The sequence below is a fragment of the Cherax quadricarinatus genome, chromosome 11 (assembly GCF_038502225.1).
Source record: "Cherax quadricarinatus isolate ZL_2023a chromosome 11, ASM3850222v1, whole genome shotgun sequence".
NCBI lineage: Eukaryota > Metazoa > Arthropoda > Malacostraca > Decapoda > Parastacidae > Cherax > Cherax quadricarinatus.
This window is the reverse complement of record NC_091302.1, coordinates 6,041,825-6,061,594: the sequence shown is the minus strand read 5'-3', so window position 1 is coordinate 6,061,594 and position 19,770 is coordinate 6,041,825. Positions and strand designations below refer to the sequence as shown.

The 19,770-nt window shown below is 39.6% G+C and overlaps 1 protein-coding gene across 1 annotated transcript in view; it reads right to left on the bottom strand.

Annotated features, from left to right (window-relative positions):
- Positions 1-1,012: 1,012 nt before the first annotated feature.
- TM9SF2 (transmembrane 9 superfamily protein member 2) overlaps positions 1,013-19,770 on the bottom strand; it is an 80,546-nt gene continuing 61,788 nt past the window's right edge. Inside the window, exons 13-15 of the mRNA XM_070083940.1 lie at positions 19,409-19,580; positions 11,470-11,586; positions 1,013-1,415 (exon numbers count right to left, since the gene is read on the bottom strand). Coding sequence (XP_069940041.1) covers positions 11,519-11,586; positions 19,409-19,580 — 240 coding nt within the window. The 3' untranslated portion in view covers positions 1,013-1,415; positions 11,470-11,518. The remainder of the gene's footprint in view (positions 1,416-11,469; positions 11,587-19,408; positions 19,581-19,770) is intronic.

Below are 19,770 nucleotides of genomic sequence, written 5' to 3'. Positions count from 1 at the left end.
TTCTCAAGATATTAGTAACATCTGAGCATCAATCCTTCACTCAGGTGAGGCAATCAAATATCTACACTGACCTGAAGTCTACAATACTCTTAAACCTTTCAAGAGAAACTGTAACACTTCAATTCAGAAATTTCATCGATATTTAAAATAAAATGATAAATGATTTATTGTAATTCATTTTCATGAACATTTTTGACATAAAAACTTGAAGATTTCAAGAAAAATAAAATTAATTTTATGCCCTCATTTACAGTGATTGATAAATGTAACAACCAAAAAATTTAAAATCTTGAATTAAACAGCATTAGATTAAATAAAACTACATTGGAACCCAAGTGAACAGTGAAACCAACAACACAGTGAGTGTATATCCACTGTGTTGTGTTGGTGCATGACTCGGCAGCAGTTGCTGAGCAAGACTGACACCCTTTGGGAAGCAGTTGCTGAGTAAGACTGATACCCTTCAGGCAGTAGTTGCTGAGCAAGACTAACACCCCATGGACATCAGTTGCAGGGCACAGCTGAAACACTTCAAGCAACAATTTCCTCAGCTTTGCTAACACATCATGAGGATAATAGAGCAATAAAACATTTTTTCACAGTGCCAAGACACAGATAAAACCATAGGTATTATCCCCATTATTACACTCAGGGGAAAGAGCTCAACCAGTGTCTGGGTTTGATCCAAGAAAGGATTGGGTAACTCCTGTTCCTTAAATAAAGAACCATTCACTAGCATCAAGACACCTCCCTAGAAACCTTGGACAGTGTGTTGATTGGCTGCAGTGTAATACTTCAAGTGACCTAGAACTGGGTCTTACAGAACTGGAGTATCATAGCACATCCACTGTCACACACATGTTATTTAGTTATAAATAAATGAAAGTTCTAACACTACCATCCACCACCCTGACCATCATAAACTTAGCTGCCCAAAACTATTTTTTTTTCATTTCCTTTAGGCAGTCTAATACTGATTAAATTTTCACTAATATCTTCAGTAATATGTTCAATGTGACTTACATTAAAATTTAAACAAACGAATTTATGTGGTTATCAAAACTTGAATATCTTTCTTTCAACACACCGGCCGAAAACTTGAATATATCTTATAATATTTTCAGGGATTGTACTTCAAAATAATCTTCACATGAAATGATAATCATAAAAGAATTAGAGAATTTTAAAAATTAATTCTTGGAAGTTAGGTTCACTGGGTAACTAATATCTTTAGATCTTGGTCCATCCCAAGTTAAAGTAATGCATCATAAATGCCCATAACCAACATTATCTTAGACACACACTCAGGGACAAGTGATCAACATTAATCATCAACTTTCTCTGTGGTTTAGTATTGTCACAAGTAGAATATGTTGTCATCTTTCACCTGTACTGCTATGACCAAGGCAGACAGTCTGAAACAAGAGTAATTGACTAATTAATGGCTGTAATATTTACTGAACACACTGACCACATAGATCACTCAGTGCTCATAACCATAAGACATTGAAAATATAACCATAAAACATTGAAAACAAGGATAAAATTAACAAACAATAAAAGCAACAAACATAAACACTCAACACAAATAAATATTCTCATACCAAGCTACAATAACCACTGAAAGCTTCAACTGAAGCTTCAACTGAAGCTTCAACTGAAGCTTTCAACTGAAGCTTTCAGTGTCGAGATTCCTGCTTTCAAACTTGTTTTCAGGGTCGAAGAATTTAGAACAAAAAATTATTTTATCTTAAGAAATGATAGAGAATTTTTTTTATTTGTATTTTTTCATTGCCAGCTCTGCTGCTGGCGTGGTCATCCATGGTAGACGCTCGATATATTGGAATGAAATCCCAGATGACAGGACTAAGTGGAACAGATCAATTCATCACTCCCTTGATATCTGAAGTGAGATTCTGCAAACCAGAAATGACATGAGCTTCTCAACCTACATAAGAGCAGACTACCACCAAGATAAAGAACATATCTTCATTACAACTTAAGAAGACATCTTGGATTAAGAAAAGTCTCCTGTCTCAATATCTCACCTAAACTAATGGTGGCCTTTCTTTATGATATTTAATTAAATACTTTGTAATTTTTACATTATTATTTTTAGAAAGAAAGCTACTTATTATTTTGTTCCATACTTCTGATCAGGAGGAAGGCATATTCCCCTGACACTACTGCAGTAACGTTGATTACTAGCAGGATAACTATGGCATCCCAGCCCCAAATCCCACCCTATGTATTACTGTGTAGTACTTCTTTATTATTATTATTAATATTAACACATTGGCTGTTTCCCACCAAGGCAGGGTGACCTGAAAAAGAAGAAACAATTTTATCATCACTTGCTCCATCACTCTCTTGCCAGAAACATGCCAATACTACAGTTAAAAAACTGCAACATATCTCCATCCCTCCTTCAGAGTGCAGGCACTGTACTTCCCACCTCCAGGACTCGAGCAGTTAACCAGCTTCCCTGAATCTCTTCATCACTGTCACTTTGCTCACACTCAAACAGCATGTCAAGTCATAAAAACCACTGCCTCCACTTGCTCCTAACATGCTCACAAATGCTTGCTGAAGTCCAAGCCCCTTGCACACAAAACCTCCATTATCCCCTTCCTCCAACCTTTCCTAGGATGACGCCTACCCTGACTTCCTTCCACTATAGACTTATACACCCTCCAAGTCATTCTATTTTGTTCCATCCTCTCTAAATGTCTGAACCACCTCAACAACCCCTCCTCAGCCTTCTGGATAATACTTTTAGAAACCCTGTGCCTCCTTTTAATCTCCAAACTACAAATACTCTGCATAATATTCACAATACACAACATCTGAAATGCATTCAGCCCTCTCCTTGTTGCAACATTCACCAACCATGCTTCATCCCCATTTACTAAGAGCATTGGTACTACTCTACTCTCATACATTCCCCTCTGTGCTTCCATGGATAACATTCTTTGTCTCCCAGACTTCTCAGTGCACTACTCACCTTTTTTCCCTAGTCAGTTCTATGATTCAAAGACCCATCTGCTGACAAGTCCACTCCCAAATATCTAAACACATTCACTTCCTCCATACTCCCTCCTTCCAATCTGATATCCATGTTTCATTATCTAAATTTTTTATCCTCATTACCTTGCTCTTTCCTATGTTCACTTTCAATTTCCTTCTTTTAGATACCCTCACAAATTTGTCCAGTAACCTCTGCAACTTCTCTTCATCAGCAAAATGTAACTGACAACTCACACTTTGTGTTAGATTCTTCTTTTAATCCCACACCTCTTCCCAACACCCGAGCATTCACTTCTCTTACAAGCTCATCTATAAATGTACTGAGCAACCATGGTGACATTACACATCCCTGTCTAAAGCCTATTTTTACCTTATTTTTGACAAAGGCAACTTCCTCCATTTCTCTTGCTCCTCCTCTGAAGGAAATTCCTGAGCTGTGGTCTGTTGCTGTTGCTCCTCAAGCTCTTGTAGTTCATCAGTGATTAGCTCTTCATCGTTGTCTTCCACCAACTCTTCCACATCCTCACCACTAACCTCCAATGCCATGAACTTCCCCAATGACACAATATATTCCACAACTGGCATAGGGTTCTCAGGGTTAGCTCCAAATCCTTTAAAATCCCTCTCTTGTACACATTGTGGCCACAATTTTCTCCAAGCAGAGTTCAAAGTCCTGGAAGTCACTCCCTCCCAAGCCTTACCTATAAGGTTTATGTAACTGAGGATACTGAAGTGATCTTTCCAGAACTCTCTTAGGGTCAATTCAGTGTCTGAGGTCACTTCAAAGCACTTTTGAAACACTGCTTTGGTGTACAGTTTTTTGAAATTTGAAATGACCTGCTGGTCCATGGGCTGGAGGAGAGGAGTGGTGTTAGGGGGCAAAAACTTCACTTTGATGAAACTAAACTCTCCCACAATTCGCTCTTCCAAGTCTTGAGGATGAGCAGGAGCATTGCCTAATACCAAGAGGCACTTGAGTTTCAATTTATTTTCCAGGAGGTATCTTTTCACACTGGGGCCAAACATGTCATAGAACCAATCGAGGATAATGCCCCTAGAGACCCATGCCTTACTGTTTGCTCTCCACATCACACACAATTTAGGCTTGACGACACTGTTTTTCTTGAACACTTTGGGAGTTTCAGAGTGATACACAAGTAAAGGCTTCACTTTGTAATCCCCACTAGCATTACTACAAAACATGAGAGTTAGCCTGTCTTTCATAGGTTTATATCCTGGGAGTGCCTTTTCCTCCTGAGTAATGTAGGTCCTGTTTGGCATTTTCTTCTAAAACAGGCCTGTTTCATCATAATTGAACACGTTGGGAATTTTAGCCCTTTGACTGTTTACGCTGTATAAATACGTCTTACGAGCCAATGTTTCTGACGTATTTATACACACAAATTCTAGCGGCTTCAAATCAAGCGGGAAAGGCCTGGTAGGCCTACATGAGAGAGAATGGGTCTCAGTGGTCAGTGTGCACCCTGTGAAAAAAATCTGGGACCCAGCGGTGCATTGTGGGAACGCCATCTTGTTAGTCCATTTTCACCATGCCTCTCGGTAAGAAGTTCCTCACTCCTCGGCGGATTGGAGGTCTATTGTTCCCAAGTGATAGCTCTAACAGCAATGAAAATGTCAGTGACAGTGAATTCCAGGGTTTTGAAGTGAGTGTTACCGGAAAAAGTGCCCAGGATAACGTAATTAGTGATGAAAACCCAGATGACCCACAACCTTCCACCTCTGGTGTTGGGCCGGCTTGTTCACGTTCACGTTCGCCTGTACCAGGACGAAAGAGGAAACTATTTGGTCGTGTACAACACCCAGATGTTAGCAGTGAATGTGATAGTGATAGTGATTTCAAGGTCATTGAAAGCAGTTCTAGTGACAGTGAGGGTGAATATTCCCCAGTGAAGCGGCAGTATGTACGACGTAGCATGCGGTCTGGTAGTGTTTCATATGTTGTTCCAAGGGGAAGGAGAAACTCTGGGAGCACATCCCGTGGCCCTACACCACGACCTGATAGTGAAGATGACGATATTGTTACGATGGGTATGAATGATGTGAGTGAGGGAGCAGGCAGTGGTGGTGATAGTGAGAGTGGCACGGCCCATGTGGCACCATCAGCGGGCCACGCTACTACCCACGCTGCTGACTCTGCACAACAACCAGCCTCACCCGACCCCACACTCCCACAACCTGCACAACCACAACCACGGTACAATATCCAGAACCCACCAGCAGACCGCATCTGGGATTGGCAGGACGGTGACGAGTTTGTTCCCAGTCCCCATGACTTTGATGAAACACAAAGTGGAATAAAGCCATCATGTCCACTTGGGAACAATGCTAGTAAACTGGACTGCTTTGAGTTATTCTTCGATGAACCCCTGATGGACATCATTGTCAGGGAAACAAACACATACCATGATTACACCATGGCATATACAATTCTCTCACTAAAATCATGACTACACAAGTGGAAGGAGACAACTGTGGCAGAAATGTACCTGTTTTTTGCCACAATAATGCTTATGCCAGATGTGTATAAGCACACTGTCACCACATACTGGGCAACAGAATGCCTGATTTCAACTCCAGGTTTTAGTGACATTATAGGTGTCAATCATTTCCTGATACTGTTACATATGCTACACTTTTCAGACAAAACCAGGCCTGACAGAAGCGACAGGTTATATAAAATCAGAAATGTGTTTATGTACCTGAAACAAAAGTGCTGCATGTATTTTTATCCCTTCAGGAAGTTTGTTATTGATGAGTCCTTGATATTATTCAAAGGAAGACTCTCATTCAAGCAATATATACCAAGCAAGAGGAAACGCTTTGGTATAAAGCTATTTGTACTGTGTAATTGCAGAAGTGGTCTAGTTTTGGATATCATTGTGTACACTGGCAGTAATACTTTGAGAGATACCATGAAGTTATTGGGTATCTCTGGTGATGTGGTTCGAACAATGATGGAACCATATCTTGGTAAGGGGCATATGTTATTTACTGATAACTGGTACACAAGCCCCTTACTCAGTGATTTCTTGCGAATGAACTTGACAGACATGTGTGGCACAGTGCGTGGTAATCGTAAACATATGCCAAGGTTCGACGCTGGCACTCGCAGAGGTGAGGTGCAAGCCTTTGCTGCCAATGACATCATGGCATTTCGGTGGCATGACAAACGTGATGTCACATTGTTGACATCAGTTCACCGAAACGAAATGGCACACAGTGGCAATGAACCCATTCTAAAGCCTGCAGCTGTCATGGACTACAACCTCAATATGCGCTTAGTGGACAAATGTGACATGCAGATTGGGTTTGCAGACTGTGTACGCAAGAGTTATAAGTGGTATATAAAACTTTTTTCCATCTTGTTGATATCTTTATGCTAAATGCTTATAACATATACAAGTTGAAGACCAACAAAACACCAAAATATGGTGAATTTTGTTTGTCAGTAATCAGACAAATAATCGCAAAGTACCAAGGAGCAACACCTGCAATAGACCAGCGCCCACGAAATTACCAACACACGTCATCTCGTTTCAGGCCTGGTGATCTCTACCCCATACAACTGCCTCCTACTACTGCCAAGAAAAATGCTCAGAAGAGGTGTTTTGTATGTACACATACCACAAAACGCCCACAAACACGCAGAGACACTCGTTTTATGTGTGAGGAGTGTCAAGTGCCCCTCTGCATATACCCATGTTTCAAAGAGTTCCACAAGCTGCAGCAGTTCTAGGAATGTGTTCAGTGACTGTACATATGTATATATATTATGGAACAATAGTAATAAACATTGTTTTGTATTGTTTGTTTGTGTAAACAAAGTGTATACACAAACTAATAGTGATAAAGTTTGTTCTGTTATTGTGTTGTAAACAATGAGTGTATATTTGAACAATGCACCTTACATTGGTCTCACAGGCCACATAAGTTACTTGGAAAAGAAAAATATTGAAAAATGCAAGAAACCTTTGAATTAGAGTAAATAAAAGAATACTGGGTGGGCGGCAGTCGTCTCTGTTGCCGTACGCACGTCACTTTCTGCAAACTTTGCGGCTCTATATCTCGGTAAGTACTGATGGCAAAAAAATTTTTTTAGGCTTAAAACACTCAGAAAAATATTCCTAACATTTTCATAAGAAAAATAATTTTTTTTTTTTTTGAATATTTGGCGCCATAAAATGACAGTTTCAGAAAGGGGCCTGCGACAGTCAAAGGGTTAATTGTTCAGCCACTTTGTACCCCTTAAAGTCCTGCACATATTTTTCAGCCGCTTTTTTGTCAGAACTGGCAGCTTCATCATGCCTAATCACACTTTGTATGCCACTATGATTCTTAAATCTCTCAAACTAGCCCTTGCTGGCCTTAAATTCATCAATATCAGCACTATTTTGAGGCATTTTCTTGATGAGATCTTCATGCAACTACCTTGCCTTTTCACATATTACTGACTGAGAAATACTATCTCCTGATAATTGTTTCTCGCTGAACCACACCAACAACAGTCTCTCCACATCAAGTACTTGCGATCTCTGTTTTGTAAGCACACTTGCACCTTTTGCAACAATAGCTTCCTTGATTGCCTTTTTGTTGGCCAAGATATTAGTGATGGTTGAATGGGGTTTGTTATATAACCTGGCCAACTCGGAGACACGCACTCCACTTTCGTATTTTGTGATGATCTCTTTCTTGAATTCAATAGTATTTCTCACCCTCTTTACCACAGAACTGACACTAGAAGCTTTCTTTGGGCCCATGGTGGCATATTTAGCAGTTACAAGATATTACAGATATTGGCAGTTTGGAGGGATATATTGTGTATTTTTATACGTATATACTTCTAAACTGTTGTATTCTGGGCACCTCTGCAAAAACAGTGATTATGTATGAGTGAGGTGAAAGTGTTGAATGATGATGAAAGTATTTTCTTTTTGGGGATTCTCTTTTTGTGTCACCCTGCCTCGGTGGGAGACGGCCGACTTGCCGAGACAAAAAAAAAGTACTAAAAACAATGGAATACAAAATACTTCGCATGTACATGTGGAATCGTCCTCACTGGCTTGTAAACAATGGCACACTACATGGAGACGGGCAGCCCAGGCCGTGCGGACACGTTCAGGATGAATGCCCTTAACTGAATTCTTGGGTGTTAGCTGAGCCAATATTTTGAAGCAAAAATGTGGTGCTAACCAATTTTGCCATTAGCCAATGCAGCCGTTAACTGAGGGTCCACTATACAGTAGGGCTCCCGTATCCAAGGGGGATAAGTTGATAAGTTCCAAGACCTTCTGTGGATGCCAGAAACCGCAGATAGTAGTGAACCCTATATTCAAGTAATTTGTTTTTTATATTCATTTTTTTTTTCAACAAGTCGGCCGTCTCCCACCGAGGCAGGGTGACCCAAAAAGAAAGAAAATCCCCAAAAAGAAAATACTTTCACCATCATTCAACACTTTCACCTCACTCACACATAATCACTGTTTTTGCAGAGGTGCCCAGAATACAACAGTTTAGAAGTATATACATATAAAAATAAACAATATATCCATCCAAACTGCCAATATCTCAAACCCCTCCTTTAGAGTGCAGGCATTGTACTTCCCATTTCCAGGACTCAAGTCCGGCTATACAAAATAACCGGTTTCCCTGAATCCCTTCATTAAATATTACCCTGCTCACATTGCAACAGATCGTCAGGTCCCAAATACCATTTGTCTCCATTCACTCCTATCTAACACGCTCACGCACGCTTGCTGGAAGTCCAAACCCCTCGCCCACACCACCACCTTTACCACCTCCCTCCAACCTTTTCGAGGACGACCCCTACCCCGCCTTCCTTCCCCTACAAATTTATACGCTCTCCATGTCATTCTACTTTGATCCATTCTCTCTAAATGACCAAACCACCTCAACAAACCCTCTTCAGCCCTCTGACTAATACTTTTATTAACTCCACACCTCCTAATTTCCACACTCCAAATTTTCTGCATAATATTTACACCACACATTGCCCTAAGACAGGACATCTCCACTGCCTCCAACCACCTCCTCGCTGCAGCATTTACAACCCAAGCTTCACACCCATATAAGAGTGTTGGTACTACTTTACTTTCATACATTCCCTTCTTTGCTTCCATAGATAACATTTTTTGCCTCCACATATACCTCAATGCACCACTCACCTTTTTTCCTTCATCAATTCTATGATTAACCTCATCCTTCATAAATCCATCCGCTGACATGTCAACTCCCAAATATCTGAAAACATTCACTTCTTCCATACTCCTCCTCCCCAATTTAATATCCAATTTTCCTTTATCTAAATCATTTGATACTCTCATCACCTTACTCTTTTCTATGTTCACTTTCAACTTTCTACCTTTATACACACTCCCAAATTCGTCCACTAACCTTTGCAATTTTTCTTTAGAATCTCCCATAAGCACAGCATCATCAGCAAAAAGTAACTGTGTCACTTCCCATTTTGTATTTAATTCCCCATAATTTAATCCCACCCCTCTCCCGAACACCCTAGCATTTACTTCTTTTACAACCCCATCTATAAATATATTAAACAACCATGGTGACATTACACATCCCTGTGTAAGACCTACTTTTACCGGGAAATTGTCTCTCTCTCTTCTACATACCCTAACCTGAGCCTCACTATCCTCATAAAAACTCTTTACAGCATTTAGTAACTTACCACCTATTCCATATACTTACAACATCTGCCACATTGCTTCCCTATCCACTCTATCATATGCCTTTTCTAAATCCATAAAAGCAATAAAAACTTCCCTACCTTTATCTAAATACTGCTCACATATATGCTTCAATGTAAACACTTGATCTACACATCCCCTACCCACTCTAAAACCTCCTTGCTCATCTGCAATTCTACATTCTGTCTTACCTCTAATTCTTTCAATAATAACCCTACCGTACACTTTTCCTGGCATACTCAGTTAACTTATTCCTCTATAATTTTTACAATCTCTTTTGTCCCCCTTCCCTTTATATAAAGGGACTATACATGCTCTCTGCCAATCCCTAGGTACCTTCCCCTCTTTCATACATTTATTAAACAAAAATACCAACCATTCCAGCACTATGTCCCCCTCCCTGCTTTTAACATTTCTGTCATGACCCTGTCAGTTCCAGCTGCTTTACCCCCTTTCATTCTACGTAATGCCTCACGCACCTCCCCCACACTCACTTCCTGCTCTTCTTCACTCCTAAAAGATGGTATACCTCCCTGGCCAGTGCATGAAATTACCGCCTCCCTTTCTTCGTCAACATTTAAAAGTTCCTCAAAATATTCTCGCCATCTACCCATACCTATGATAATGTTTTAATTGATAAATTACGTACAGTAAGTCGAGAACTAGCACTTTTTCAATGATGGGAAGCAGAATTAAGGGCTATTTTCAGGCCAGGGTAAATCGCATTTAACTGAAACTACAGAAATAGGACCCGCAGACACGGCAGTCCTACTGTATATGAAGAGAGTTTGCACTACCTTATGAACGTGAGAAAAGTAATGTGAACACGAGGTACACAGTTTACACTACTTTATGACTATGAGGAAAGTAACGAGGACACAAGGAACACATAAGTTACACCAGTAGAGTGACAATGCAAAAATCAATAACCAGTGTAAGACTGAGTCAACATCAGCAAATTTTACCTACCCTTTCCTTGTCCACCTGCATACTCACCCTTTCCTTGCCCCCCTGCCCTCCCTCCACCTGCATACCCACCCTTTCCTTGCCTACCTATCCTCCCTTCACCTGTATACCCACCCTTTCCTTGCCCACCTGCCCTCCCACCACCTGTATACCCACCCTTCCCTTGCCCACCTATCCTCCCTCCATTTGCATACCCACCCTTTCCTTGCCCACCTGCCCTCCCTGCTGCATACCCACCCTTCCCTTGCCCACCTGCATACCCACCCTTCCCTTGCCCCCCCTGCCTACTCCTTCCTAATTTGCCCATAAACACTGTAATTTTAACGACAAATTAAAGAAACATAAATAAATCCTCATCAATATTATGTGACAAGAATTATAAACTGAAGCCTGGTCGCTCTGGTTGCAGAAATTTTACATGGCAAAATTTCTGCAACCAGAGTGACCAGGCTTCAGTGATCGTCCCTTCCAAACCCCAAATAAAGGAAGGCTTTTAGAAGAACAAAAAGTAATTATAATTTTCACTAATATTTTTACATGAACTACAAAATTACAACAATAATGACTATAATGACTACAAAATAATTACCAATACATAGATACTGGCAAGGTGGCAGCTGGTATCAGTTTAAGACCTACATGATAGTTAACTATATGTCCATAATTATTTCAAGAACTGGCAAAACCTTAATTTTACAATATAAACATTACAATACATGAAGTGACTCACCAGAATGCAGAAGACTTGTTGCAAAAAAGAACTAGGGAGGTATGCACTCTTAATCCACTTTAACAACACTGTAGATCTTGCGCACAAACCAGAAGCAAGCAATGAAACCGATAGTTCCTGAAATAACAAGATAAATCTTCACCTATGTTCCTGAAATACATTAGTCAGGCCCAAACAAATATTTATGGATATGAGAGTACATGTATTATTGATAATAACACCTTCAGTCTCTCACTGAGGTGAAGTGACCCAAGAAAGGAAACATTTACCATCACTCATTCAACAGTTCTCTTGCCACTCTAGCATCCATCCCTCCTTCAGAGTGAAGGCACTGTACATCCCACAACCAGGACTCAAGTCCAGCTATTTGGTTTACCCTGAATCCCTTCATTTTAAATAATACTTTGCTCACACTCCAACAGCACATTAAGCTGTAAAATCACTTGTCTTTATTCACTTGTTCTGACATGCTCACACAAACTTGTTGGATGTTCAAGCCCCTAGAATTTTAAACCTAATTTTTCCCCTCCCTCCAACTCCTCCTGGGATGACTCCTACACTTCCTTCCTTCTACCTTAAATTTATACATCCACTTGGCCACCCTATTCTGCTCCATCCTTTCTATATGCCTAAACCACTTCATCAACCCCACCTCAGTCCTCTGACTTAAACCTTTGGTAACCCCTCTCAAGTCTCTTAATTTCTACACTCCAAATTCTCTACAAAATATTCACACCACACATTACCTCCTAACACAACATCTCCACTGTCTCCAGCCTCCCCCCTCACTGTAGTGTTTAAAACCCATCCAGCATACTCATATAACAGTGTTGATACAACTATACACTGGTACATTCTCCTTTTTGCCTCTAAAGACAAATTTTCTCTCCAAAAATGTCTCAATGAACCATCCACTTATTTCCCCCTCTCGTCAATTCTACGGTTCAAATTATCTTTCACAGACCACCAAATATCTGAACTATTTATTTCCTCCATCCAATCTCTCATTGTTAGGATTTTTTTTGTTGTTACTTAATAGTAGTTTCATATATACAGTGGACCCCCGGTTAACGATATTTTTTCACTCCAGAAGTATGTTCAGGTGCCAGTACTGACCGAATTTGTTCCCATAAGAAATATTGTGAAGTAGATTAGTCCATTTCAGACCCCCAAACATACACGTACAAACGCACTTACATAAATACACTTACATAATTGGTCGCATTCGGAGGTAATCGTTATGCGGGGGTCCACTGTATATTTTTTTTTTAAATCCCACATTTACTATATATGATAGCAAGAATTTTGGGCAGACAAACTTAAGATTCCACTGCAGTACAAGTACAGTACCTCTCAGGTAAAACTATAAACATTAAGAGTTTAATCAAATTTGTGCAATTACAATAATAAGCATCATTTACAATAAATTTTAGTGGTAATTCTGTGTAAAAAAAACAAAGAGATTAGCTATAATAACATTAAGGTTTATCTTAGGGCTATCTTATGACAATTCTGGGGGTTACTGCTCCCACAGACAGGTCCCAGACCAGTATTCTGGCTATAACAGCTTTCACAGGTTACTGTATAGTACATATACATAGCAATAGCATTAATGACCTCTCATCATGCTAATTCAGTACAGAAGTTGCATGAATGGGCAGGTCTTCTATTTTCTTTTCTTTTTTTTTTTAACTTTACGGGATTAGCGTTTATGTCAGATGAATGATGTGTGTGGCCTTCAGAGGTAATGAAGATAATATCTGCATTCTTCACCCTGCTTTTGCTTATTGCACTCATCAACATTGATTCATATGGATCTTTCAGACTTTTTCTCATTTTGTTTCATCATCAATATGAACTTTGTGATTAATGGTCCAAGTCTGCAGGCATTTTTTAACTTGATCCTTTTATCTCTGTAATGTCCCTGCATATACTATCTTTCTTTCGTTGTGATACATTCACGCTTTTAAGCAGTTTAGTAACCCTTTTCCTCCTGTATATTCCTCTATATTCTCTTTTTATATATGATGTTTAAAATTTTCTCAGTGGTACATATTTAATACAGACTGTTTTGTAGCTTTTCCAAGAATTGGAAAGGGTCTAGGGTATTTAAGACTGTTTCATTCAGAGCACAGGCACTGTTCTTCCCATGGGAATACCAGCCAATAATTCTTTCCCTATAAGCCATGCATGTTGTAAAAGGAAATTAGAATGCCTCGAGCAAATAGGCTAGTAATCACTTCTATATTGTTACCAAAAGGCCAAAGACAAGTTTTTAAAGGTACAGTATTATAAGTCAAAGGTAACTTAGGCATATTTTACCACTGTATATAGGTAGTAGGTTGGTAGACAGCAACCACCCAGGGGGGTACTACCATCCTGCCAAGTGAGTGTGAAACGAAAGCCTGTATTGTTTTACATGATGGTAGGATTGCTGGTGTCTTTTGTCTGTCTCATAAATATGCAAGATTAGAGGTATGTCTTGCTACTTCTACTTACACTTAGGTCACATTAAACATACATGTACATGTTTATTTATACACACCCGTCTGGGTTTTCTTCTATTTTCTTTCTAATTCTTGTTCTTGTTTATTTCCTCTTATCTCCATGGGGAAGTGGAACAGAATTCTTCCATTGTAAGCCATGCGTGTTGTAAGAGGCGACTAAAATACCAGGAGCAAGGGGCTAGTAACCCCTTCTCCTGTATATATTACTAAATTTAAAAGGAGAAACTTCAATTTTTTCTTTTGGGCCACCCTGCCTCGGTGGGATACAGCAGGTACGTTGAAAGAAGAAGATCTGAGTTTTCTTTGATTTTATCTTAATAGTTCTTGGTCTTATTACTTTTCCTTTTATATCCATGGGGAAGTGGAATAAGAATCTTTCCTCAGTAAGCCATGCGTGTTGTAAAAGTCAACTAAAATGCTGGGAACAATGGGCTAGTAACCCCTTTTCCTGTAATAATTACTAAAAAGAATAAGAAGAAAATTGTCAAAGTGGGAAGTCTGAATGTGTGTGGATGTTGTGCAAATGGTAAGAAAGAGATGATTGTGGATGTTATGAATGAGAAAAAGCTGGATGTCCTGGCTTTAAGTGAAACAAAGATGAAGTGGGTAGGAGAGCTTCAGTGGAGAGGAATAAATGGGATTAGGTCAGGGGTTTCAAATAGAGTTAGAGCTAAAGGAGGAGTAGCAATAATGTTGAAGGATAAGTTATGGCAGGAAAAGAGGGACTATAAATGAATTAATTCAAGGATTATGTGAAGTAAAAGAAAGGTTGGATGTGAAAAGTGGGTTATAGTAAGCGTATATGCACCTGGAGAAGGAAGAAGTGCAGAGGAGAGAGAGAGATTTTGGAAATGTTCAGTGAATGTATGGGGGGTTTTGAACCAAGTATGAGAGTACTTGTGGTTGGGGATTTCAATGCTAAAGTGGGCAAAAATGTTGTGGAGGGAGTAGTAGGTAAATTTGGGGTGCCAGGGGTAAACAAAAATGGGGAGCCTTTAATTGAGCTATGTGGGGAAAGAGGTTTCGTAATAAGTAATACATATTTTATGAAGAAGAGGATAAATAAATATACAAGGTATGAAATAGCATGTAATGAAAGTAGTTTGTTAGATTATGTATTGGTGGATAAAAGGTTGATGGGTAGGCTCCAGGATGTACACGTTTATAGAGGGGCAACTGATATATCAGATCATTATTTAGTTGTAGCTACAGTTAGAGTAAGAGGTAGATGGGAAAAGAGGAAAATGGCAACAGCAAGCAAGAGGGAGGTGAAAGTGTATAAACTAAGGGAGGAGGAAGTTCGGGTGAGATATAAGCCACTACTGGCAGAAAGGAGGGCTGGTGCAAGTATGAGTAGTGGGGGGGTTGAAGAGGGTTGGAATAGTTTTAAAAATGCAGTATTAGAATGTGGGGCAGAAGTTTGTTGTTATAGGAGGGTGGGTGCAGGAGCAAAGAGGAGTAATTGGTGGAATGATGAAGTAAAGGGTGTGATAAAAGAGAAAAAGTTAGCTTATGAGAGGTTTTTACAAAGCGGAAGTGTTATAAGAAGAGTAGAGTATATGGAGAGTAAAAGAAAGGTGAAGAGAGTGGTGAGAGAGTGCAAAAGGAGAGCAGATGATAGAGTGGGAGAGGCACTGTCAAGAAATTTTAATGAAAATAAGAAAAAATTTTGGAGTTAAACAAGTTAAGAAAGCCTAGAGAACAAATGGATTTGTCAGTTAAAAACAGAGTAGGGGAGTTAGATGGGGAGATGGAGGTTTTGGGTAGATGGCGAAAATATTTTGAGGACCTTTTAAATGTCGACGAAGAAAGGGAAGTGGTAATTTCATGCAATGGCCAGGGAGGTATACCATCTTTTAGGAGTGAAGAAGAACAGGATGTGAGTGTGGGGGAGGTGCGTGAGGCATTACGTAGAATGAAAGGGGGTAAAGCAGCTGTAACTGACGGGATCATGACAGAAATGTTAAAAGCATGGGGGGATATAGTGTTGGAGTGGTTGGTCTTCTTGCTTAATAAATGTATGAAAGAGGGGAAGGTACCTAGGGATTGGCAGAGAGCATGTATAGTCCCTTTATATAAAGGGAAGGGGGACAAAAGAGATTGTAAAAATAATATAAGAATGAGTTTACTGAGCCCTAGGTAGTAGGTTGGTAGACAGCAATTGCCCAGGGAGGTACTACCATCCTGCAAAGTGAGTGTAAAATGAAAGCCTGTAATTGTTTTACATGATGGTAGGATTGCTGGTGTCCATTTTTCTGTCTCGCAAACACGCAAGGTTTCAGGTACGTCTTGCTACTTCTACTTACACTTAGGTCACACTACACATACATGTACAAGCATATATATACACACCCTGCTGGGTTTTTTCTATTTTCTTTCTAGTTCTTATTCTTTTTTATTTCCTCTTATCTCCATGGGGAAGTGGAACAGAATTCTTCCTCCGTAAGCCATGCATGTTGTAAGAGGCAACTAAAATGCCGGGAGCAAGGGGCTAGTGACCTCTTCTCCTGTATATATTACTAAATGCAAAAGGAGAAACTTTCGTTTTTCCTTTTGGGCCACCCTGCCTTGGTGGGATACGGCTGGTGTGTTGAAAGAAAGAAAGAAGTTTACTGAGTATACCAGGAAAAGTGAACGGTAGGGTTATAATTGAAAGAATTAGAGGTAAGACAGAATGTAGGATTGCGGATGAGCAAAGAGGCTTCATAGTGGGTAGGGGCTGTGTAGATCAAGTGTTTACATTAAAGCATATATGTGAACAGTAGTTAGATAAAGGTAGAGAAGTTTTTATTGTAGTTATGGATTTAGAAAAGGCATATGATAGAGTGGATATGGGAGCAATGTGGCAGATGTTGCAAGTATATGGAATAGGTGGTAAGTTACTAATTGCTGTAAAGAGATTTTATGAGGATAGTGAGGCTCAGGTTAGGGTGTGTAGAAGAGAGGGAGACTACCTCCCAGTAAAAGTAGGTCTTAACCCCTTCAGGGTCCAAGGCCCAAATCTGAAGTGGTGCCCCAGTGTCCAAGAATTTTCAAAAAAAAAATTTGTTTTTTTTTCTTATGAAATGGTAGAGAATCTTTTTGTGAAGGTAATAAAACAAAAAGTACAAAATTTGATGGAAAATTGACGAAATTATGCTCTCGCGAATTTTGATGTGTCAGCGATGTTTACGAATCGGCGATTTTGCCGACTTTGACTCCCATTTTAGGCCAATTACATTATTCCAGTCAACCAAATTCTTAGCTATTTCACTAGTATTACTTCTATTCTATCGATTGAGCACAAGAAATTGCCAAGTCAACTGTTTCAACTACAAATTAAAGTCATCAGAAATTGTTAATTTGGCCAATTTAACACAAAGTTCAAAATATTCCAATTTCAAAATAGGGTCCAGAATAAACAATGTAGGTATTCCTGGAACTAAGCTTACATTTCCTCTGTTCATTAGTTATGTTTTGAGGCTTTACAAATAAATTCCATTTTGATTTTTTATTCACATAATGAATTTTTATTCACACCAAAAAATAGAAGATTTACTGTTATGCAATACTGTAATAATTGTATAAATATCATCACCATATTTGTGAATGCATATTAGACCCACCAGCTGGTGTGTATTAGACGTGTGAGGTCGTTTGTTTACTCTTGAATATCGGCAAAAATTTAACATTTCTGCTACTTTGAGCTCAGTTTCAAGCCATTACCAGTGCTAAAACCAATCAAAATCATCTCTATTTCTGTAATATGTCTTCCATTCTATCAAATGAGACCAAGAAATCGCAAATAGAACTATAAAAAACATACGAAAAAACACAGCAAAGTCGCTGTTTTAATCGAAAAATCATGATTTCAGTTTTTTCTCTCATTATACACAGCGTGCTGCAGGATCTGTTTTATGTGGTGCACACATACCACATAGATGTATTCTCTCATATCTAGGCCCAAATGTACCACTCACAGTTTATCAGAGTGAGCTGAGCTCATGACGTAGATCTATGGTTTGGACCCTGAACATAAAGCCGTAGATCTACGGGACGGACTCTCAAAGGGTTAAACAGGAATGTGTAATATCACCACAGTTGTTTAATATATTTATAGATGGGTTGTAAAAGAAGTAAATGCTAGGGTGTTCAGAAGAGGGGTGGGATTAAATTACGGGGAATTAAATACAAAATGGGAATTGACACAGTTGCTTTTTGCTGATGATGCTGTGTTTATGGGAGATTCTAAAGAAAAATTGCAAAGGTTAGTGGATGAGTTTGGGAGTGTGTATAAAGGTAGAAAGTTGAAAGTGAACATAGAAAAGAGTATGGTGATGAGGGTATCAAATGATTTAGATAAAGAAAAATTGGATATTAAATTGGGGAGGAGGAGTATGGAAGAAATGAATGTTTTCAGATATTTGGGAGTTGACATGTCAGCAGATGGATTTATGAAGGATGAGGTTAATCATAGAATTGATGAAGGAAAAAAGGCGAGTGGTGCATTGAGGTATATGTGGAGACAAAAAACGTTATCTATTGAGGCAAAGAAGGGAATGTATGAAAGTATAGTGGTACCAACACTCTTATAAAGGTGTGAAGCTTGGGTTGTGAATGCAGCAGCGAGGAGGCGGTTGGAGGCAGTGGAGATGTCCTGTCTAAGGGCAATGTGTGGTGTAAATATTATGCAGAAAATTCAGAGTGTGGACATTAGGAGAAGGTGTGGAGTTAATAAAAGTATTAGTCAGAGGGCTGAAGAGGGGTTGTTGAGGTGGTTTGGTCATTTAGAGAGAATGGATCAAAGTAGAATGACATGCAAAGCGTATAAATCTGTAGGGGAAGGAAGGCGGGGTAGGGGTCGTCCTCAAAAAGGTTCGAAGGAAAGGGTAAGGGAGGTTTTGTGGGGAAGGGGCTTGGACGTCCAGCAGGCGTGCATGAGCATGTTCGATAGGAGTGAATGGAGACGAATGGTATTTGGGACCTGACGATCTGTTGGAGTGTGAGCAGGGTAATATCTAGTGAAGGGATTCAGGGAAACCGGTTATTTTTGTATAGCCGGACTTGAGTCCTGGAAACGGGAAGTACAATGCCTGCACTCTAAAGGAGGGGTTCGGGATATTGCCAGTTTGGAGGGATATGTTGTGTATCTTTATACGTATATGCTTCTAAACTGTTGTGTTCTGAGCACCTCTGCAAAAAACAGTGATTATGTGTGAGTGAGGTGAAAGTGTTGAACGATGATGAAAGTTTTTCTTTTTGGGGATTTTCTTTCTTTCTGAGTCACCCTGCCTTGGTGGGAGATGGCCGACTTGTTAAAACAAAAAAACAAAAAAATTTGGTGAGGTACATTTTCCTAGCACAAAATAGAAGTACCTGTGAGGAGAAAGAATATGAAGACCATGATGGCAGTGTATCCAAAATACAGCATTCCTAGCACAAAATAGTTGTACCTGTGAGAAGGAAGAATAGGAAGACCATGATGGCAGTGTATCCGAAATACAGCATGGTAGAGATGGCACCCTCTATGCTGAGCTTCGTGATGAAGTAATGAATGCAGTACACAAAGAGGTAGAAAGCTGTGAAGCCGGAGGTCAGGAAGCTGCGCCACCACCAGTGATAATCCTGAAAAAGTAAAACAAGATTCAAGTAAAAAAAAAAAAAGAAAATTCAAGAAGACATGAGCATGAGTCCTTGTAAAGTATCTGGGTTTTAATATCTTTGTCTTGCAAAACTGTAATAATATAATTGTAAGCAACTTTCAGAATGGATGGGATTTCGAGTCCAAGATAAGCCACAACTGGCTTCCTGTGGG